We start from the raw sequence: 22820 nt of genomic DNA, 5'->3' as shown, positions 1-22820 counted from the left end.
CCCAGGTGTCTGCAGGATCCGGAGACTCGAGCTGCCTCAGCGCAACTCTGTCCCTAATTAAACCTGCCCGGTGCTGCTAATGGAGATTAGTGCAAGGAGGAGAGGCCTGATGGACTTTTCCACCCACGGGCTCCTGGCAAGGTTCAGGGGATTTTGCCTCCCCCCATCCTGTTAAGCTGATCTGGGAATTGGGGAAGGGTGAGGGAGAGGAAGGTTCCACTTTGTGACAGCTCTTTTTGGCAGGGAGCAGCACCAGCTCCAACACCAGACCCAGTGGCAGGGTGAGGGTCGCGATGATCCAGGCACGGAGCCGCTGCTGGCGCTCGCCCGCCGGGAACGGCGGTGGCCCAAAATTCCTCCTCCGAACAAAACCATCCCCGAGGACAGAGCTCCAAAAATCCCGTTCCTGACTTGTTTTGTGCTCGAACTCCCCAGATTCCTCCCCGGAGGCGCAGCCCAAGTACATCAAAGGCGGCAAACGCTACGGGCGCCGTTCCCTGCCGGAGTTCCGGGAGTCGGTGGAGGACTTTGCCGAGGTGACGGTCATCGAGCCGCTGGGCGAGGAAGCGCATCCTGCGCACATCGCTACCGGCCAGGAGGTGAGCAGGGAGGGAACGGTGTCGGGGTGGCCTTGTCACCTCTGCAATCCAAAGGGCGTTGGGATGCGCTTGGAGCCTTCCCAGTAAAGGCGTTGGCCGCTCTCCGTGCATGTCCCTAGGACGGGTGTTGGGGTGGCTTTGTCACCCCTGGGCACGGCTGCTCCCCACATCCAGAGGGCGTTGGGATGTCCCAGGGCCTTTGCTGGCCGCCCTCCGTGCCCGTCCCTAGGGATGAGCCGTGCCAGGCACCGCCGCCCTCGCTCCGTGCGCCGTGGGAAGCGGGGAAGGAGCCGGGGGTGACGCTGGCTCCTGGCTGGAGTGTGGGCCGGCAATTAAGCGAGGGCTGAGCCTCCGTGGCTAACGAGGTGCGGGCTGGGAGCAGACGGAGCACGTCCACATCCATTAGCGCAGCTGCCAAAATCCGGCCGTGGCTCCGGCAGGAGGGACGGGGAGCAGGGGTGGTGGGCGGCAGAGCCGGCAGCTGCTTTGGGACGGTGACGTCTAATTGCTCAAAAAACCCCCCACATTCCTGGGTTTGTGCTCCACATTTGTGGCTCTCTTTGTGCCAGAGCTTTCAATCCCAGGATCTCCTCTTGGTTCCCCGGACAGGAAGGCCAGAGGAGCCGAGTGGTTGGAATTGGTGCTGTGTGTTAGAGCTCAGCCACAGCGGCATTTCCCTGGAGCTGGGCTGCTTCCAGCCTGCCCTGCTGCGCCAAGCATTGTTGATTCAGGAGCGTGCGGTGGGAGCTTTTCCACTGGGAAGGAGAAGCACTGCTGCTTTCTCCCTCCTCTGTCTCGTGGCTTCACTTGGAGCCTCTGCAGCCGCTTGTAGGGGGGCACTCAACCCCGTGTGAGAAAGCAAGGAAGGACTTTTCCAATTTCCGTGGTTTCGGTGGTGTTCCTGTGCAGCTTTAAAGATGATTAAAAAAACCCCCAAACCAACACCTCCAAGAAAAGCTTTTTTCCACCACACCCAGCTGCTTTTCCCTGCTCATCCATCCCCTGGTGTTGGCCACACGGGCTGCCCTGACCTCGGGATGGATGTTAATCCGCCCACACTCCCCAGGGAAGTGATGTCCTTGGTGGAAGAGGCCACTCTAATCTTACCCCTCGGTTTTGGCTGTCCCAGAGGTGTAAAGGGCTAGTCTGTTAACAAGGTCGGTTAATTAACCCAGCTGGTGTGTAACCACGCTGTGCCGTGGGGGCTGGATCGCTCTCCTGCTGGGAACGCTCGTTGCACCTTTAGGGCTGGCGGGATGCTCGATTCCTTTGCAACTGGAGCAAAAAAAAGAAAAAAACAGGCTAAACTTGTGAAATCCCAACTTCAACAGCATCACCGTCTCAGATCCTCTTGGCGTGCATGGGAATGACTCGCTGGAAGGTGTTGGGGGGTCCCGGGGGAGCGTTGGAGGCTCCTGATGCCCGGATTCCTTGGGATTTGGCCTGGGGAGCAGCCTTTGCCCAGCTCCCTCGTGTTGTGCGTACGAACACGCGGCTGCTGCCGGCGTTCCGCCAGCCTGTCCCCAGCCTGAGAACTGGGGCAGGATGGCTTAATTGGCGCTTGCTCCCAAGCAGTGCCAATTAAAAGGGCTCAGGCTCTGCCTGAGAGGTTTCCTTCCCTCCCTCCCTGCCCTGGTAAACACGAGGAGAGGCTGGCAGTCTGCTCTGGGATGGGCTGCCCAGGGAGGCTCCCTGACCTCCATCCCCAGGGGGTTTTCAGGTGCTGTTGGATAAGGGAATGAGCAGCTGGGTGTGGATTTGGCGCTGACCCTGCTGTGAGTAGGGGGGTGCTGGTGGGATCCCCAGGGTCCCTCTGACCTGCAGGAGTTTGTCCCCATGGATGCTGAATTCCAAACCTCACTGGGGAGCGTCCATCACCTCCCCTTCCCCAGCTGCTGGCTCTGCTCTGGGAGAGGTCCCTCCTACTTGCAGGTTCGTGGAATCCCACAATGGTTTGGGTTGGAAAGGACCCTAAAGCCCATCTCATCCCCACCTCCTCCCATGGGCAGAGACACTTTTCCCTAGTCCAGACTGCTCCAAGCCCTATCACACTTGGCCCTGAGGTTTTAGGATCTGCTGGCACATCCCAGTTCTGTGCCTTCAGAGCCACTTGCTCCCTTGCTCTGTGTGTTTGCTTCTGCGTAGACTTGTTTCCAGCAAGGGCTGGCATTGGAGCACAACAATCTGGGAGGCTCAGGTTGAAATTCCTGCTTTTGGATGTGAGACTCAGAAAGTGGGACTGTCCTGGAAAGACAGGGATTTGTGAATAACAGCTCAGGACAGTGCCTGCTCCCAGAAGGAGTGCATTACTGGTGTGACCGGTGCTTTGGAGCTGAAGGCACCTGGCAAAGCGAGGTGTGAGGATTTGACAGCTTTTTGGGGGGGCTCTCTGCTCGGGCCGCTCATCCCAGGGATCTGGGCAGAACGGGATCCATCCGCCCGCACCTCGCAGAGCAGCGCGCTCCCGCTCATCGTTTTAATTAGCAATATACTCCGGGGGGAGAACAAAGCTCTGTCTGCCTGGAGCAGATGGCAGGGGGGAGAGGTGGCTGCTGCCTGGTTGTGGGCAGAGCGAACGGCGCAGGCTGCAGATGCTCGCCCGGCCCCGCTGCATTCAGAGCCGCGGCCATCTGCTCGCCGGGCCGGGCCAGCACGCGCCTCCCGAAGGATAACGCATTCCTGGGATCCCCGTGGGTGTGACCCGCGGCCAGCTGGAGCCCTGCCGGGCTTTGGGGACAATGAGAGCCTGACACTGGGATGTCCCAGCCCCTCTTTGTCCCCCCTCTCCCCGACCCCGAGCCCCCAGCGCACAAAGGGAGGGAGGGGAGGTCACACGAGCGCTGCCAGCCCAAAACCCCCTGGCTTTGTTCGGCCTCTTCGGGCTGTCGGTGTTGATGGAGCTGTTGTGGTTTGGGTTGGAGGTGGAGCTTGAAGCTCATCCCATTCCGCACCCCCTGCCATGGGCAGGGACGCCTTCCCCCGTCCCAGGCTGCTCCAAGCCCTGTCCAACCTGGCTTTGAGCAGGACAAGCAGCAGCTTGTCTGGTTTTGCTGAAAGTGCTTGAAGTGAGGGGGTCTGGTGCTAAATTAATCTGGTTCTGTACGAAAGTGTATGTGTAGCTTGTGCAAAATGACTTGGGCACAGAGGATCTGCCTTCTGAGCATCGCTGCCAGGTTCCTCCCAGTGTCCCAGCTGTCCCCGGGGACGAGGATGGGTGGCTGCAGGTTGGTGTCTCTGGCTCCCAAGCTGACCTTCTCTCTGCACAAAGCTTTCTGCATTTTCAGATGGCAATTTCACAGAATCCCAGAATGGTTTGGGTTGGAAGGAACCTTAAAGCCCATCCAGTCCCATCCCCCGCCATGGCAGGGACACCTTGCACTGTCCCTGGCTGTTCCAAGCCCTGTCCAACCTGGCCTTGGACATTTCCAGGGATCCAGGGGCAGCCACAGCTTCTCTGGGCCCCTGTGCCCGGGGTTCTGCCGTTCTCTTTGTAAAGAGCTTCCAGGGATGGGATTTGATGGCACCTGTTGCCTCAGCTCCTGCTTTTTGTCCCTCGGTCCCTCGTGGGACGTTGTGAGGCTGTGGCAGCCAAGGGCCCTTGCCTGGTCCTGGTTTCCTGGTCCCCTGAAACGGGAGCAGCAGCAGAGCTAAAAAAAGTCCAGTGACTTAATCCAGTTCCCATGGTAACGTTGTAGATTAATGGCTTTTAGCTGTAATCTGAACGAGACGTATTGAACTTTTCTGGGATGATTTAGAGCCTCTTTAGGTCCTGGGTGACTCTGACTCCCAAATCCATCAGAAGTATCCACTCCTACCAACATCTGCCACTGCCAAAGCAGCGGGTGTTGATGTTGTGGAGCATCACGTGGGAGTAAATACCCTGGGCTGCTACAAGGGTGGCAGGGGTGAGACAGCGTGTAGTACACCAGGAAATCACCTTAAATGCTGTACTTCTGCTCCTGCTACTGCCTGAGCTGATGGGATGCTGCCAGAGGGAGCCAGGATGGTTTAAGACCACCAGAGAGTGGGGTTTTTCCATCTCCCTGAGAGCACAGCTCTCTCCTGATACAGAGCTGCACTCAGTGGAGGAGTTTTGAATTTAGCTTGGGTGAATGTGGGGCAAAATAGGGGAAAATGAAGCGCTGAAAGGAAGGGATAACCCAGCTCTATGCAGCCCACGATCTTCCCTGCATCCCCATCCCCTCGACCATCAACACCTCAAAGAGCAGAGGACACACCCCAGCTCCCTGCCAGGCTCTGATCTGTCTCCTCTCCTGGGTCATTTCTGGGGATTTGGGATCTCTGGGGGTTCTCCTCGCCGGAGAGCCAGAACAAGGCAGGATCAAAGAGCCCTGGATTCCCAGCCCAGCCTGCAGGGAGATGAAAGCCTGGCGGTGCTGCTGGAGCCCTGCAGCTCCTTGGAAGCTGATCCCAGAGTCTCTTTCGTTCAGGGGATGTCTTGCAGCAGTAATAACTGGGGAACCTTTTTGTTTTCTCCCCAGCACTGGAAGACGCGAGGCAGCGAGGAGTACGAGGCCGAGGGTAAGAGCGGAGAGCAGCACCTGGGTGTGCTTATTCTCATTTCAGCCTTGAGGAGGGGACAGAGGAGCTCTGGGTGTGTGCAGCACCCCGGCCTGGCTGGGAAGGTGCAGCTGGGGCATCCCTCACGCTGGGGATGAAAGCTGAGGCAGGGCACGTCTTGTGCCACACCCCCTGTGCCCTCTTCATCCTGCTGTGGGTGTCCCTGGTGTCCCTGACCTCTGTCCTGGTCCCCACTCCTGCCCCGGGGGGCTCTGGCTGTAGTGGAGCCTGGTGGGCACTAGATGTCAGCAGGGTCCAGTCGTTAAATGTTCCCTAATTGTCGCAGAATTGTAAAATCCTGGAACGGTTTGGAGGGGATCTTGAAGCTCATCCAGTCCCACCACCTTCCATTGTCCCAGGTTAATCCAAATCCCGTCCTACCCAGCCTTGGACACCTCAAGGAATGGGGAGTTTCCCTGGGCAGCCTGTGCCAGTGTTTTACCACCTTCATCATCAAAAAACTTCCTTTTAATTACATCAGCACCTCTTCCATATTTCAGCTGCTCTCCAACCCCTTCCCCATCCAAAGGGGCCAATTTTTTTTTCTCCTGAGGCTGCTTTTCCTTCTCCAGGAGGTGGCCCTGCAGCTCCCGTGATCCCATAACTGCCCAGGGGAGGAGGGGTTTATTTCCCTTCTGTGCCAGCACCTGAGGCACCAGCCCGTGTTGGCCACCAGACTCATCCACGTCCCCAAAGATCCTCCTGGCCACAGTCCCAGCTGCTGGCCCATCTGCGCCTGGTCAGGTGGATGTGGATGTCACCCTTGGGGACACGGGGCAGTGGTGGCCTTGGCCGTGCTGGGGAGCAGCTGGACTCAGTGGTCTTGGAGGGATTTTTTCCAACCTCAACAATCCCCTGGTTCTGTGGACACGAGGCTCCTTCCCCTCTGGTGGCACACATGAGTGAAATGCTGAGCAGAACCTTCTGCTGGAGGTTCAAATCCTAAAATCCAGAGTGTACTCTGAGCAGGATGAACTCAGACAAACGGTCCCTTGGTATCTGCAGAGCCAGGAGGGAGCTCTGGCCAGTGCAGCAGCAGGTTCCTGTGGGGTGCAGAACCCCCAGATCTTCTGGCCTTCACTTGGGAGGAGCAATCTCACACCGGAGAATCTCCCCCATTCCCAGGACAGCTGCGCTTCTGGAACCCGGACGACCTGAACGCCTCCCCTGGCGCCTCCCCGAGCCCAGACTGGATCGAGGAGAAACTCCAGGAGGTCTGTGAGCACCTGGGGATCACCAGGGATGGCCACCTGAACAGGAAGAAGCTGGTTTCCATCTGTGAGCAGTACGGGCTGCACGCGGCGGCCGGGGAGGTGAGCGAGCGCGTCCCACCGCCGCCCCTGCCCGAGGCTTTAGTGCCAGCCCCCAAAAATCCCTCCTGGGCTTCACCACCAGCACAGCTGGCTGCTTGGAAAGGAGTTTCCAGCTCTTCCAGCGAGGTTTTTTTTTGGTGCCAAACCACGAGGCTGCTCTAGGAGGAGGCAGCTGCCAGCCCCAAGCGTGGCGTGCGCGTCTCCTCACGCGATGGAGCTGGAATTTAAAAGCTCGGCTTGGATTCCGAGCGTGTCTCCTTAATCCTAGGAATTTTCTAGCTTGACAGCAAACACGGGTTAAATATTCATAGGTGGTTGTTTTTGACTTTGTGAAGGCCTGTGGGCTGTTTGTGTTCTGCAGCAAGAGCCCAGGAGAAAATGAAATCCTTAGCAAAAAAAGGCTCTTGTCAACTTGGGATTTGGTTTTATTAAAAAAGTCAGATTTTTTTGGCGTCTTAAGATAACGTGGCTCGCAATGATTTCCTCCACAAAGCATGTTCCTGAGCAGGTATTCCTTTGCAGCATCCACGATGGAATGTTTTCAGGGTATTAAGGCAGAAAATGGAAAAGATAAACTGCAGACAAAGAAATAGTGAGGGACTAATCTGAACATCTCCAGTCCTACTTTTGAGAAAGCAACGTGCCCTGAAGCATGACAGATTTATGATAACCTTGCAGAGTCTTAGGGTTTGATTTGTTTGGGTTTTTTTTTTTTGTTTTTTGGGGTTTTTTTTGCCTGGTCACTTCAAGCTGCTCAGGGTTTGGCATCTCTCTCAGTACCTTGAACTGAATTCCTGGGGTCACACTGTCTCGGGAGCAGAATGAAATGAGGTTTGGTTTGTTTTTTTTTCCTGCTGCCTCATTAAACAGCAGCTCCAAGATGACCAGGAGCTTTTCTTCGTGGTGTATGCATGTCTGCAGTTTTCCACGTGGAGAACATGGAAATCTGTTAGGCTGATGTAGCAGGCAACTCTTGCTTTGCTGTTTTTGGAGCTTTGGGAATCGGATGTTTTCTCTGTGCCAGATTTTTTTTTTTTTTTGGCCTTTTACGTGATTTCTGTCTCCTTGCAGGTGCTTGAAGAGGTGCTCCATAACCTGGAGCAAGATGGGACGATGAGCATCGAGGACTTCTTTTATGGCCTGCTGCGAAACGGGAAATCTCTCACACCTTCAGCATCTACTCCATACCGGCAGCTGAAGCGACACCTCTCCATGCAGGTGAGGAAGTGAGAGGTGAATCCTGGGCTGAAAGGAGCAGAAGAATTCCTGAACAATTCCCAGCCAGCCTGTCTGCTCCTCTTCCTCGGCGTTTGTCCCTGCAGGGGCAGCTGGGAGAGTCCCCCGGCGCCTGGCGGCAGTGAGCTGCTGCATTCCCTGCTCCAAAAGCACATTTCAAATTCTCTCTCAGGAAAATATCTTTCGGGGAAATAAAACAGAGAACTCCCTCGTGGGAAAGGGGACGTGGCTCCCCCTTCGAAGTTTTGTGGCTTGGAGAGGGCTCTGGCAGCCTGTGGAGTGCAGTGAGTAAATGGGGGAGCTCTGCAGAATTCCAGGGTGGTTTGTGTTGGAAGGGACCGAAAGGGGCATCTCCCGTTATCCCAGGCTGCTCCAAAGTCCATCCAGGCTGGCCTGGAACACTTCCAGGATGGGGCATCCAGTGCAGGGGGAAGCTTTGCCTGGGATAGGCTGGGGACATGCAGGTCCCACATTTCTGCCCCAATTTTTGCCTTTTTTTTTTTTTTCTGAGAGAGAGTTTGAAATCTGCTCCCTGTGTTTGCCTGGAAGCTGAGGGCTTTACCCAAACCACTCTACAAGTGCTCCCTGCAGCTGTTTCAGGGAAAGTGACATTCCAAACCAAAACTGAACAGTGGAAAACCCTTCTGGAGCTCCGAAAAGCTGCTCCTCCGCGGATTTATTTTAAATCCCGAGCGCCTGCCCGTGCCCCGGTGCCGTGAGGTCAGCAGCAACGCTCCTGCCAGGAGCTTGGCAGTGAGGAGAAGCAGAGCTTAATCCTTAATCTCTGGAGCAGTGCTAGGGAAATTCCATTGATAAATGGAATTTATCAGTGCCTTGTGGGCACTGCCTTCGCCCTGTCACACCCTCGTCCTCTCCTGCAGTCCTTCGACGAGAGCGGGAGACGCACGACCACGCCCTCGGCCATGCCCAGCACCATCGGCTTCTCCCTGTTCTCCAGCCTGGATGATGGGATGGGTTACGGCTGTGTGGAGGGCGTCCTGGACTGCTGGCACCAGGAGGGCATAGAGAACAGCCAGGAGATCCTGAAGGTAACTCCCAGCCGTGTCTCACCCCTGGTTGTGTGTATTTTTTTTTTTTTTTCCTCCCTGTGTTGGATGCTGAGTTGTTTTGTTTGGTTTTTTTTTTCCTTTTCAAATTCCCTCTTTTCTTTCCCCCTTTTAAAACTTCCCATGAAGAAACTGTGGTTGCTCCATCCCTGGAAGTGTCCAAGGCCAGGTTGGATGGGGCTTGGAGCAACCTGGTTTAGTGGAAGGTGTCCCTGCCCATGGCAGGGGTGGGACTGGATGATCTTTAAGACCTATTCCAACCTGAACCATTCTATAACTCTGTAAAAATTCCCAGTGCTAGTGACAAGCGTTCTGGGAAATTTCCCATCATTTCCTTTATGGTGCATCCCAGAGAAAAAGCAGCTAATGATAAAAATACACTCTGATTTCCAGCATAGCTTGAAGAGGTCACCTACATTGGTTAGGAAGCAATTTAATTCCTTTTCTTGCCTGAATAGCTGCACCTGCAAACCTCTCAGCACTGGGGTGACCTGAATTATTGCTGCTGCTGAGGCAAAGGAGAGCACTTGAAACCCTGCCCAGTCCTCAGTGCTCCATTAGCGTAAAAGGGTGATGGGGATGAAATCAGGTACATGAATAAATCCATCCCTGTGCCTCTCGTTAGAAGCTGTGGAGGGGAGAAGATAATTCCCAGCAATGCTGACTGTGATTCTCCTGGCTTTTAAATATCCACGTGGATAGAGAACAGCCAGGCTGGAGTAACCTCTGCCACTGCTCAGGGTTTAAAACCCACTTGTAACCTCACACTGTTTGGGAAGGTGGGACCACCTTCACCGGATTTGTGTGTCCACATTCCCTTTGTTGCTTTCCCCTGGAGAGTTGCTTTGTACTGGTGTCACTGGGGTGGTTTCTCCAGTGTCTGCAGTGCTTCAGCCCCACCACAAGTGCTTGGCTTTGTGCTCCTGCAGGGTTGGGTTGAACCGTTTAAAAGCTGGAAAAGTCCAGCTGTCAACTTAACCCTTGTTCCCCTCTAAACCCCATCCCCAAGTGCCACACCCCTAGGGGTTTTGAATGCTTCCAGGGAAAGAAAAGCTTGGAGCAGCCTGGGGTAGTGGAAGGTGTCCCTGCCTGTGGCAGGGGGTGGGACTGGCTGACCTTTAATGTCCCTTCCAACCCAAACCATTCTGGGATTTTATGAAATTCCAAGCAGCTGCTAACTTGCTTTCTAAGAGGTGGGATCCTCACCATCCAGTCCCTCCTGCGGGGCTGCTTCTGTTTCCTCTGCTGCAAGAGCTGGTTTTTCTTAACAGGAGCATCCCCAACCACCTCCTTGCAGCAGCTGACCCGTGCCAGGTCCGGTCTGGTTAGATCCTGCAGGGAATTAGCACATTCCATCAGGCCTGGGCTTCATTTCCTCTTGGTCTTGCAGCACAACCAAGACAATTCCCGTCTCCACAGCAGCTCTGCCTAGTAGGGAGGTGGCAGAGACGTCTGGTTTATTGCCCTGGGGGCGTTTGTGACAGATGAATTAGCCAGCCGAGATCTCCTGGGAGCCTGCTCCTTTCATCCTGTCAATCCCTGCACAAAGGTCCCCGGGCTGCTGCAGGAAGCTGCTCCCGCTCAAAGCACGCATCCGTTCTCTCCGCAGGCTCTGGACTTCGGCTTGGACGGGAAGGTGAACCTGACGGAGCTGACGCTGGCGCTGGAGAACGAGCTCCTGATCACCAAGAACGGCGTCCACCAGGCAGCCCTGGCCAGCTTCAAAACGGAGATCAGGCACTTGATGTGAGTCCCAGGGCTCGCTGGACGTGCTGCTCCCCGCTCTGCTTGGCCCAGCAGGGGCTGAGGGAGCAGCTGATGGGTGGTGGTGCTCCCCGGGGCACTGGGGTGGCACTGCAAGGCTCAGTTCTCTGATGGAGTGCTCAGGAGCTGCCAGCTGTCCTGTTTTGCCTTGGAAAAACGCTCAAAGCTCCAAGGATTGCAGGAAAATGTGGTTGAAAAATAAAAAGATAATGGAAGAAGGAGGGTGTTTCCCAGTCTGGGAGTGGTCGCTGCTGTCAGCAGTGGTCGTTGGTGGCCAGGGAATGCACAGCTCAGGGCAGAGGCTGGTGGAGCTATCAGTGACTTTAATCCAGACTGATTTGGGGCATTCCAGGGGTTCTGGTAAGTGATAGATGTGGAGGTGAGGTACAAACCCACTGTAAATCCCAATATTTTTCCTTTGAAAGTCAACCCAGTTTGACTTTATGCTGGAGTCGCTGTGCAGGTTTCTCTGTCAAAAAAGAAGGCTCCAGGGAGAGCTCAGAGCCCCTTCCAGAGCCTCCAAGAGAGCTGGAGAGGGCCTTGGGATAAGAGCCTGGAGTGCCAGGACACAGGGAATGGCTTCCCACTGCCAGAGGGCAGGGATGGATGGGAGATTGGGAATTGGGAATTCCTGGCTGGGAGGATGGGCAGGCCCTGGCACAGGGTGCCCAGAGAAGCTGTGGCTGCCCCTGGATCGCTGGCAGTGTCCAAGGTTGGGCTGGACAGAGCTTGGAGCAGTGGAAAGTGTCCCTGCCATGGCAGAGGCTGGAATAAGGTAGTCTTGAAGGTCCTTTCCAACCCAAACCATTTCAGGATTTGAACTGGGGGCCTGGACCACAGCTGAAGGTCTCGAGTGTTGAGGTCCCAGCATTTGTGGGGGCACCAAGAGATGTTCCGAGCTATTTGGGCACAGGTTCAAATCCAGTGCCTAAATGCAGTTGACGAGACCCTTGGAGATCTTTCCAAGCTTCTTCTCCGATGTTTCAAATCCCCTTTTTTGGGGGGGAGCAGTGAGGGCTGGCCTAATCCCAGGCTGGCTCTGCTCTGCCCTGCCCAGGGAGAGGTTTGACCAGGTGGCCAGGGAGAAGGAGAAGCTGCGGTCGGACCTGGAGAAGGCGGAGAAGCTGAAATCCCTGATGGCCTCGGAAGTGGACGATCACCACGCCGCCATCGAGCGCCGCAACGAGTACAACCTCAGGTGGGGTGCCTGGATCATCCCTCCCTCCTCCTCCTCCTCCTCCTGGGCAGCACTGCAGGGCATGGTGACACCACCAGCAGTGTCTGTCACCTGACGAGCCCCTGTGCCCTGCCTTGGCAGGAAGCTGGATGAGGAGTACAAGGAGAGAATCGCCGCACTGAAGAACGAGCTCCGCAGAGAGCGGGAGCAGATCCTGCAGCAGGCCAACAAGCAGAGGCTGGAGCTGGAGCAGGAGATTGAGAAGCTGAAAACGGATGAGAACTACATCCGGGACCGCCTGGCCCTGGCCCTGAAGGTAACGGGGACTAAACATGGCCGGGATTTCCCCCGAAAAGCGGGGATACTCTGGGAGGGGGAGTGACTCTTGCAGTGGGGTCTGTGTTGAAAGGATGAGTTCTGGTGTTGGAGCCCTGGAGGCTGAGAATTTTAGGCTTTCTGTGCTAAAAGGCACTGACCTGTTTGACCTGAGACCTTGGAAGAGGCTTCCAGAATTGAGTGACAGCACTGGGATTGTGGGTGTGGAGTTTGAATAGAAGTGTGTGATAGCACAGGGTGAAAAACTCAGGATTTAAGGGTTTAGTGTATGGTAACATATATGGAGCAGGATGGAGGATTTTGGGCGTAGGCTAAGTTCTTCTTTCGCCTTCTTCATGGGTTTGGGTGGTGTTTTCTAACTGAGTTGAAAACGTCCACATTGCAGACCACGGGTGTTTGGTTATTGGGTTAAAAGTAAAAATAATTTAGGTGTCATCTCGTTATTGGACAAATTATACTTAAAAGACCTTATACAGAGATAGAGATAGAGCCATTTTCTACCTTGTTAGCCAGAACTCACAGCTTGTGAGACTCTACTTGAGATAAGAATCAATAAACATCTGAGTCCAAACACAAAAACTGCATCTCCCGTGCGTTAATCCCAGCTCTAACAGGAAGAAAAGACAAAAAGCTCACATTCTGGGTTATGTTTAGCTGGCCAAAATTCATTTAAGCAGGAGGATAGTGGCATGTCCGTGAGAATTGGTGTTTGAGGCACCTTGTTGGGTTTGTTCCGTGGATTCCTAAGCTCCAGTTGAAATCTCTGCTGCCATCAAGTGCAGAGTGTGTGCGTGCACGGCTCTCAGATGAGCTGTCAAGCCAGGAGATAAAACATCTTGATCGAGTTTAAAATGCTCTCTTAAAAGCAAACAAACCACTCAAAGCAAACTTGCTGTTAGGCTTTTTGATAATTTATCAAAAGTCCAACGTTCACTCTTGCTGTGGCAGGAGTGGGTCGTGTGTGGATGGATTCCCAATTCCTGTCATCACCTGAAGCTTGGAATAGTGTCATGCTCTGGCTTGATTGGGAGTTTCCCTTGTTTTGAGGAGCTAACACATGCTGATTTTTCCTCCTCCAAGTGCTGAGGCTGTTGTGTTTTGTTTTTTTTTTTGTTTGGTCCAGGAAAACAGCCGCCTGGAAAACGAGCTCCTGGAAACGGGAGAAAAACTGGCTGAGTGTGAAAGCCTGGCAAGCAAACTGCAGAGGAACTTGGAAAACGTCCTGGCTGAGAAGGTAAATCCTCCTTTCCCCCGTGGGGCTTCAGAATTAAATCACTTTTAAGTTGCTACATTCAAGCTGCTGGTTTAACTGATATCCAGAGCCTTTTGGGGTCCCTATCCAGATTATCCAGGCACAGCCTGACATGGACTGCCTTCCAGCGAAGGAAAACACAGATATTCCACCTTAGCTGTGATTTTATTCTAATTAAAGCAGCGAGCTTTAGAGTGAAACACTCGTCCTGCAGATCTGCAGGGATTTGTTTATTTTTTTTTCCCCCAGCACAGTTTTGCTTAGGTCCAACTTACAGGGCCTTTCCAGGGAAGATGGTGCAGGAAGAGGGAGGTTATACCAGGCACCGCTGCTGGAATTGAGTGAAAATCGAGATGAACAGCTGTTCACGGCTGTATTACATTAAATTTTCAGAATATCAGCTTCTCCAAAGATGTTTTAGGTTTGTGCAGCCATAGCCTAAGGTCCGTATATTGGGATTTTCAGCCTTCTCTAAAGCTTGGGATTATTGACCACACTGAGGTGTGCATATGCTAAGGTGATCTGGAATCAGAATGAGCTGTGCTAGATTGCTGGCAGGTTTTTTGGGGGGAAGTTACTCATTCCCTGCTAGGAGAAAAGTGGAGTTTCTTTATTTAAAACACAAATCCAGAGTGGAGAGGCTGCAGGACTGCTTGGAGTGGCATCCGTGCTGTCTGTCCTGAGCAGGGCTGCTGGGTGGGTGGGTAACTGGATATTCCACTCCTGCCTTCCAGTTTGGTGACCTGGATCCCAGCAGCGCCGAGTTCTTCCTGCAGGAGGAGAGGCTGGCCCAGATGAGGAGCGAGTACGAGCAGCAGTGCAGGGTAAGTGCAGCTGAGGCCTGGCTCCCGTGTCCACCAGGAGCATCACAGAACCGTTTAGGGTGGGAGATCCCTCTCAGATCGAGTCCAGCCATTCCCCCAGCACTAGGAGGGTGTGAAAGCTCCTCACAGAATCAGTTGGCTGAGTTAAGGGGGTGAGGTTGGCTGGGAGAGGGTCCGTGGAGCCCTGTAAATTCAGAGTTGCAGGAACTTAGAGGAGAAATAAGACACGTCCACATTTTGCTGGTTTTCAGACCAGAAACTTTTTTTTTTTTAAATAAACCTGAGACTAGAAAGAGTTTTCTCCTCCATCTTGTGTACTTAAAAGACTTTAAGGTGAGCCTGCAAGTTTTCTGTTTCCACATCCACTTTCTGTTATCTGCAGAGATACCGGCTCATCTGTTGCCCAGAGAAGCGGTGGCTGCCCCGGATCCCTGGAAGCGTCTAAGGCTGGGTTGGACAGGGCTTGGAGCAGCCTGGGACAGTGGAAAATGTCCCTGCTCATGGCAGGGAGTGGAATTGGATGGGCTTTAAGGTCCCTCCCAACCCAAACCATTTTGTGATCCTGTGATCTGTTCTGCAGGGTCCTTTCCATTCCATAAAGGGTTGCCTTTGCAAAAGGCTGCTGGAACAGCACAGCAGCTCCCTTAGGAAGCTGCAGTTCAAAAGCAAAAATTGTCTAGAAATAGGAGTTGAATCGATACTTCTCAATATGCAGCTGATTTTTCTAATTTTGAGGATGGCAGATACAAATCAGTAGTCAAGGTTCACTTCCTGGGCCTTTCAGACCTGCAGGATTCTGTGTTTGCACATTCAGGGAGTTGTTTTCCTCAATAACTGCTGTTCCTGGAGTGGAGTGCGCAGCTCTTGGCACAAACCCTTGGGATATTCCTCTGGCAGGCAGGAGGAGGGACCAGATGGTAATGCAGTAATGAGGGGATCTCTTTCCTAATTTGATCTTTTGCTTCTGATCTGATTTTTCAAGTAGATGGTGTTTGAGGAGGCATTTCCCAACTGTTTGAAAATGTTACCGAAGCTGCTTTTTAATAAAAGGTCACAGGGAGAAGGAATAAAGGGAAAGCTCCTGGAGCGTGTTACACCTTCACCTTTGGGAGTTTGGTGTTGTGGAATCATCAAAGAATCCCAGAATGGTTTGGATTGGAAGGAACCTTAAAAGCCATCTTGTCATGGGCAGGGACACCTTCCACTATCCCAGTAGTCCAAGCCTGGCCTTGGACACTTCAAGGGATGGCCACAGCTTCTCTGGGCACCCTATGCCAGGGCCTCACCACCCTCACAGGGAACAACTCCTTCCCAAAATCCCACCTAACCCTGCCCTCTGGCAGTGGGAAGCCATTCTCCCTGTGGGTTACAGAGTCTTTCTCTGCTGTAATTCCCCCCTAAATGTCCTGTGGTGGGACTGGGTCGATGCTCAGCAGCCTTGGTTCCTTTTCACTCAGGTTTTTGGGGGTTTTTGTCTTTCCTCTCTCTGTCAGGAGCTGCAGGACCAGATTGATGAGCTGCACTCGGAGTTGCAGGAGTACCGTGCCCAAGGCAAGGTGCTCAGGCCTTCCCTGAAAACTTCCTTGTCGGAAGAGTTTGACATGGACACGAAGAGTCACGGCAACGGCGGGATTGAGCCTGACCAAGGTAAAAACATCCCTCCTGCAGGACCGAGATCCGTGCTGCAGGTGTTTAAAACATCCTAGAGGTCATGACTGAGGCTTGGTCACCGCCTCTAATTTGGTGTTCAATGTTAATTTGGGCTGTGACTGCCGGACCAAATTTAAAGCTGAAGTTAATGTTTGCAGTTACTCGGCTGCGTTTGTGAGGGGAGCGTGAGAGCTGCTCAACAAGTTTAAATCCATGAGATGATTCTGTGGTGGATTATATATGTTTTTATAGTTATATAAATTGTTTCTTGATTCCTATTTCTAAAGGACTCGGTTCAGAAGACTGCAACCCATTAAATATGAGCATAGAGGCAGAAATGGCCATTGAGCAGATGAAGGAGCAACACCACAGGGATCTGCATCACCTCAAACAGGAGCTGGAGGACACAGTGAGTGTTGGAATGAGATGGTCTTCAAGGTGTCTTCCCACCCAAACCAATCTGGGATTCCATCATCCCAGTAAGAAATAAAGCTGAGCACTAAGGCATTCCTTTCAGGGAAATTAATATAAGCTGCTGGAGTGTAAATCAAAATATTGCATAGAATGAATATATTAAGACTAGATGGAAATGTTGAGGGAAGCATCCCTGTGGAAAATCAATGAATCCATCCTGTTTTTCCCTTCTGCAGGTGAGCCATTATGAAAAGCAGCTGGACGAGACAAAAGCCCACTGGGAAAAGGAGCAAGAGGATATGAGGCAGAAGTACGCCGAGGAAATGAATGTCATGGAAAAGCAGATCACTGGCCTTAAGAATCAAATAGCAGAGCTGCAGGGAGAGGCAGCAGCGCTCAGAGAGCAGCAGGAAAAGCTCGGCTGTGAGTACAGCGAGGAGAAGAACAAACTGCAGATGCATTTCGATGAGGAGAAAGCCAATCTGCAGGAACTGTTGAGGCAGGAGCACGAGGCCGACGTCAGGGCCAGGCTGGAGCAGGTGAATGAGGAGTTCAGGCAGGAACGGGAGGAGCTGGTCCAGAACAGTGCCTGGGTGGAAGAAAAGATGAGGGTTCTGGTGCAGACGCTGCAGGAGGAGAAGGGGGAGCTGGAACGTGGCTTCCACGAGCAGGTGAAGAGGCTGGCAGAGGCGCACGCCCTGGAGAAGGAGGAGCTGCTGAGGAAGCACGAGCAGGAGCTGGAGGAGGAAAGGTGAGTGTCACCTCTGGTGGGGACAGTGCTGCAGCCTGGTGACCGGGGCGAACCTGGTGCAGAAACACTGCCCTGGTGGGGAATTCCAAGTGTCCTGACTGTGCAGTGCTGTTCCTGCTCCGTCCCACGGCACTGGGCTGCTCTCCAGGGTTTTTTTTTTCCTCTTCTGACCTTTCTCAAGCAGATGTTCAGATTCCTTTTTAGCTTGCCCAGAGGCAGCAGTAGTGTTAAAGCATAACCAGGCGTGATTAACTCGAGCTCCGTTCAGGATCCCTGTGCTCCACAAATCCCTGCTCGGTCCTTTTAAAGCTCGTGGGTTTTCAGAGTTCTTTGCTGAAAAAGGAAAGGGGTGGCTGGGAAGTGCTTTTAGCCAACCTGGGGTGTCAAAAGAAACTGAAGGCACCCTGGGGTGATGGGGGTGAGAGCATCTGTTCCCCCCCCAAAATCTGAGCACAGGAGCTGAAGGGCGGCGCCTCTTGCACGTGAAACCTTTCCTGAGGACATTTCAGGAGCTGTCGCACTTTTCCAAGGCAGTTTTTCTTTTTGAAGTTTCACCAAATTGCCTCGAATTTAACTCACGGCTCCCAGAAACACCCATCCAATAGTCAGTGAGGGGAAAAAAAAAAAAAAAAGGAAATTTCCAATTTGTTTTATTCAGCCTAAAAAGCCACTTTAATCTCTGAGGTAGTTTAGTAATATCTTATGTTAACCACATCTAGGAAAAAAATGGCAAGTGACTATAACAGAAGAGCATCTCATGCACAAACTCAGTTTTCTGTGGACACACAAACACTTGTGAATAAATATGAAGAAACCCTCCAGAGTCTGGAAGGACGTTACCAGCGAGAGCTGCAGGAACTTGCTGAGCAGCAAAGAGAGGAGAAATCCCAGTGGGAGTTTGAAAGGGATGAAATTGCTCAGGAGGCCGCTGAAGCCCACGAGCAGCTGAAGGAAAGCTTGGCGAGTGAGAAGGCTGTTTCTTCTGCCCTGACCCAGGAGAAGGATCTCCTGGAGAAGAATTTCAAGGAGGAGGTGAACAAGCTGGTGTGTGAGAGGGAGCAGCTGGAGAAGGAGCTGCGAGAGCTGAGGAATGCTGCCCAGGAGCAAGAGGAAAAGATGAATTGGAAAATCAGCCAGCTCCAAAATGAGCATGAGAAAGAGCTAAAGGAGAAAGACGAACATATATCCACAGTGGAGCTAAATGGGAAACTGGTTAGGGAAAAGCTGGAGAGACTGGACAGTGAGTACAGGCGGGAGAAAGAAGAGCTCAATTCCAAACTTCTTGCTTTGGAGAGTTTAAACAGAGACATTTGTGAAAGGGCAGAGACGGAAAAGGCTGAGATGGGTTTGGAAATCTCAGACCTCCGAGGGAAAATACAGAAATTGCAGTGGGAGACACGGAGTTTTTCTGCCCTGCAGAGCCATTACAGGGTCCTGGAGAGTGAGTATGCAAAAGCCAAGAGCCAGATCGCTGCTTTTCCTGCTGCAGCTCCTCTGGGAGATGACGGGGATGTTCTCCAAAACCTGCAGAAGGTGCACGAGCAGGCAGTGAAGGAGAATGTCAGGATGGCTGCCCAGATCCTGAGGCTGCAGCACCGGCTGGAAGCAGCAGAGCAGGAGCTTCTGCAGCCTCCCAGTCACAGCTGCTCCCACTCTGGCTCAGAAGCAGAGGAAATAGATCCCCGTTTTGAAGGGCTGCCCGGCGATTGTCAAGATGTAGCCATGGGAGCAGATTTCAGCGTCCTTCCGCCTCTGGAGGCTGACAATACAGACCTGGAAGAAATGTCGGAGATGGATTGGGATTTGGAGGAGGGATGTGTGAAAGCCAGAGCTGGCGGCCACCCTGAGGCACAGGGGTGTTGGATCCAGGGAAGTCAGGCAGCTCTGGATGCTGATGGCAACCAGGATTGTGACAAGAGCCTTTCTTGGGTGCCTCTGCTGCCGAAAAAGAGAGATCTGGAGAAAGTTCCCGGGCCAAAAACGCGACACAGCGACGTCAAGCAGCAGAAGGTTCATCTGCTGAATCACAGAGTAGCTCCCAAAAATAAAGGGTTCGTTTCTGATGCTTTGAAGACGCAGGTGGAACTGGAGAGGACTGAAGAACTGAGTGAAGCCTCTCTCCTGCTGGATCACACTCCTGGGGCAGCGAATGGTGACCTGAAGAGCGTAATAGCTCAACTTTGGAAAAGGATGGAAGAGTTGGAAGACAGATCCATGGCACAGGCTGAACTTCTGTCGCTGCAAGAAGAAATTCAGGTGGAAAATGAGGAGCTGAAAGCTGAAGTGATGCAGTTAATTGAGAAAAACGAAGCGCTGGAAGACAGCCTGCGTAGGCTGAGAAGGCTTCATTGTGAACGAGAAGAAAGTGAGGTGGAAAGCGTAAAGTTCGAAGAGGAAAACGCCAAATTCCTTGTGGATGTTAAAGGATTGGAAGATGTCCAAGAAGAAGATGCTCATGGAAACGCAGATCTGCCCGGGGACACGAGGGGTGGGAAGCTGGAAGAACACCCCGCCGCAAACCCCCAAAGCGACAGCGCCGCGACGGAAGCGGGAACAGCAGGAATGAGGGAGCCCAGCCTCCAGGCGAAGGAGACGGCTCTGGGCCACCCAGAGGAGAGGAAGGCAATGACCCAGGGCTTGCAGAGCACGTGCACTGAGCTGCAGCAGAAGGTTGACCTGCTGAGGTAACGTAACGCGACGTTAGCCACTAACCCAGCGCTGCCTTGGCCGCTCCTTTAACCACCCTAGTTTAACTCTGAGTAGCAAACAGTGCCGTGGACTCCTAACTCCTCTAATCGTGGATAAAGACCTCTAAAGGAATAAATAAATGTGCGTGACTTACTCCTCTCTGTGCCCGCCGCCCGAGCAGGAGCGCCTGCCGCCTTGTCCTGTCTGTGGATGTCACCGTCACCGTGTGTAGCTCGTCCTCCAGCACAAACCCATTGTATTTCCATTGTCCAAAGCTCCATGGTAACACTCCCAGAGCGCTTTGTAGCTTTTTACTAATATTCACCTCACCCGGTTTGTTCCCTTCTAGAGCTGAATGTTGCTCGCGAGGCTGGAATTGCTCCTGTTTCTCCTCGGTGTTTCGGTGAATGCCGCCGAATTACGGCAATTTGCGATGCTGAAAGTGCTTCTGTTTTTCCTCGATATTTAAGTTAATATTAGAGAATGACAGGGCCTTTTTTCCCAGTCAGGAACCCCTCAGGGGTGTGATACGGTAAACACAGTTATAAAATACATTCATTATAGGTTTTTACCTACTTGTTTTTAAATGCTGTATTCCAGCTTTTTTTTGTGGATAAAGTGGCTACAAGTGGCTTAATTATTGTTCAGCACCAGCTTCCTGCAGGAAATTGTTTTTTCAGGTGTCCCACCGTGGCTAAGTTATTTCTGTGCGGTCTCCTGAGGACAGAGAAGACATTTTCCAACCGTGCTGTTCCCAGAATCCTGAATTCCACTTGGGGGAAACAGCTCACTCTCCTGGCAGCCTGCATATTGTGGTGTTCAGTTGTTGTTTGTAGCTTAAGGCCTGAAAGATATGTAGAATATTAGTGTGAAACTTTAGTTCTTAACTCACTTGAGCTGCTCAAAAAGATGCCCTAAAAGCCTGGGGTTTTTTTTTTTTAAAGTTTTTTGTAAAAAATTGGGGTTTTCTTAACAAACCGGGGAGCGATCCTGCTGAACTCAAGTAAAATATAGATATGCCATTTATACATAAAACAAGGCAATTGTAGCTTTGTTTTTGAAGCATTACAGGTACCTCTGACTTGTGGGACTTTTCCCCCCTCTCCAGGTGCCCTACAGGAACTGCTCTCATTTGTTTCCTGTCTCTGCCACAGGTGTGAGGCCGAGAGGCTCCGCGAGGAAAACTCCGTCCTGAAAAACGAAGTGACTTTATTAAATGAGGAGGGGAGCGCTTCCAGCCTGAAACTGAGGGAGCTGAATGGATCCAGGGAAGAAATGAGGTGAGAATTCCAAGGGGAATGCACCCTGTGATGCCCTCAGGATGTTGCTGTGGCTCAGCCACGAGGGGTTCATCCGTTCTCTCCAAGCTCCTTCGTGTGTTAGGTGCTGTACGAATCCAAAGTGGGGTTATTTCGTGGTGCTGTTGGAAATCCAGCAGGTTGACATGTTATTTCTCATCCTTTTCCCTGCCCCAGCTTGTCCTGCGCAGCCCCAGGAGCCAGGCAGGGGTTTAGCTGTAGGCATCGAGGTGACCCGGTGACACACACGAGCACAGGACCGATTTAGGAGCTGACCTGATGCAATTATTTGTGCTTCAGCAAAGGCAGGGAGAGGCTCATCTGACAGATTATCCCAGTGCTTGGGTCTTTGGCAAGTGCAGAAAACCATCCATGGTCCTGGGATTATGGAAAGACCCACTTGGGGCACCTTGAGAGGTTGAGCACTTGCCAAGCTGATGCAGAACAGGGATGCTGAGCAAGAAATAAATAGCCACAATTACCATTTCTGGTGGTGTTTAAAAAAAAAAAAAGCTCATTTTTGGAATAATTAAGGTTAGAAAAGACCTCCTAGACCATCAAGTCCAGCCATTAACCCAGCACTGCCAAGGCTACCACTGAGCCATGTCCCCAGGTGCCACATCCACGTGGATTTTAAATCCTTCCAGGGATAGGGACTGCACCACTGCCCTGGACAGTGAAGAAATCATTCCTGATGTCCAATCTAAACCTCCCCTGGCACAAGTTGAGGTGATGTCCTCCCGTGCAATCTTGCAGTTGTGTACACTGATAATTGATGTCAGTGTTAATGGGCTTTCATTTCTCCATAGGCAGAAGATAGAGGCTGTGAGGAAGGAGAAGGTGGCTGTGCAGAAGATGGTTGACAACCTGAAAAAGCAGGTGTGTGTGTGACCTGAGCCCCAGAACCTTCTCTGTGGAAATCATCACTGCATCAAAGCTGTTCCTTGGATCGTCACAAAGGCAGCAGAAAACGAGCACTTTATAAATTCAAACATTTTGATCACTCTTTTATTGCCTCTTTGGGATTGAGGCTTGCTTGACCTGCTCAGAATTGTCCAGGCTTGAGAGAGCACTTTCCAAGGTCAACTTGGAAAGTTTATTTCATAGAAATACAAAGTTTAAGTCTTCTGTTTTGTCGGGGGTTTTTTTGTGATTCTCTGCAGTAGCCCATGGGAAATAGAGATTGTGATTCAACCTCTGCTCATTTCCCAGCTGGCTTGGTCTAGGAATGCTGCCAGTTGTGTCCATGTGGCTGCTACTTTTATTTTAGGGGTGGCTTGTTACAATGGGTGAAATAGAAGGGTTAATTACCTTTTACATCCATGTCATCTTGGGATTGCTTAGGGAAATACTTGCTCAGGATAATCTTTTAGGATAACCCTCAAAATCCACACCAGCCTGGCAAAGTGTGGATGACTGATATGACTGGTCTAATTAAGGCCAATTATGACAAATTATTTGTTTGGAGTCACTGTCAGAGTGAGACTTGTTAGATCTTTAAGCACCGGAATAGAAAGGAAACAGCCAAAATCTCATTCCTGGTGTAAAATCGCTGCTGTCCCCGCTCAGGTGGCGGATCTGAAGACCAGGAACCAACAGCTGGACTCTGAAAATACAGAACTCAGCCAGAGGAACTCCAAAAACCAAGCAGATGTGCAGGATCTCAACCAACAGCTGGCAAGGGTGCTCAAGCAAAAGGAAAGGGAAGAGGGGAAGTGTACCTTGGAAGAATGGGAGAAGGAGAGGCTGCTGCTGAAAGAGGAACTGGAGAACTCCAAAACTGAGGTACAGGATTTGGTAGGACACTTGGACTTCAGGGAATTGGCATCCCTGTCCTGGGATGTACGTGGGATTTCAAAGCTGAGCTTTG

The 22820-nt window shown here is 52.2% G+C and overlaps 1 protein-coding gene across 7 annotated transcripts in view; it reads left to right on the top strand.

The window, feature by feature from the left end:
• NIN (ninein) overlaps positions 1-22820 on the top strand; it is a 58221-nt gene that overhangs the window by 17319 nt on the left and 18082 nt on the right. For 5 of the 7 annotated variants that reach the window (XM_040067740.2, XM_040067742.2, XM_040067741.2 and 2 more), the window contains exons 4-20: positions 436-599; positions 5102-5141; positions 6306-6493; positions 7565-7711; positions 8611-8778; positions 10406-10542; positions 11618-11758; positions 11879-12053; positions 13197-13307; positions 14060-14149; positions 15643-15796; positions 16087-16208; positions 16450-16964; positions 17684-19648; positions 20807-20932; positions 21760-21829; positions 22520-22735. In XM_040067740.2, coding sequence (XP_039923674.1) covers positions 436-599; positions 5102-5141; positions 6306-6493; positions 7565-7711; positions 8611-8778; positions 10406-10542; positions 11618-11758; positions 11879-12053; positions 13197-13307; positions 14060-14149; positions 15643-15796; positions 16087-16208; positions 16450-16964; positions 17684-19648; positions 20807-20932; positions 21760-21829; positions 22520-22735 — 4529 coding nt within the window. The remainder of the gene's footprint in view (positions 1-435; positions 600-5101; positions 5142-6305; positions 6494-7564; positions 7712-8610; positions 8779-10405; positions 10543-11617; positions 11759-11878; positions 12054-13196; positions 13308-14059; positions 14150-15642; positions 15797-16086; positions 16209-16449; positions 16965-17683; positions 19649-20806; positions 20933-21759; positions 21830-22519; positions 22736-22820) is intronic. The other 2 variants (XM_040067747.2, XM_040067748.2) reach the window with 1 other exon arrangement.

Source organism: Hirundo rustica, chromosome 6, assembly GCF_015227805.2.
Source record: "Hirundo rustica isolate bHirRus1 chromosome 6, bHirRus1.pri.v3, whole genome shotgun sequence".
Lineage (NCBI taxonomy): Eukaryota > Metazoa > Chordata > Aves > Passeriformes > Hirundinidae > Hirundo > Hirundo rustica.
The sequence above is the reverse complement of the archived record's forward strand: the minus strand, read 5'-3'. Positions and strand labels throughout refer to the sequence as shown.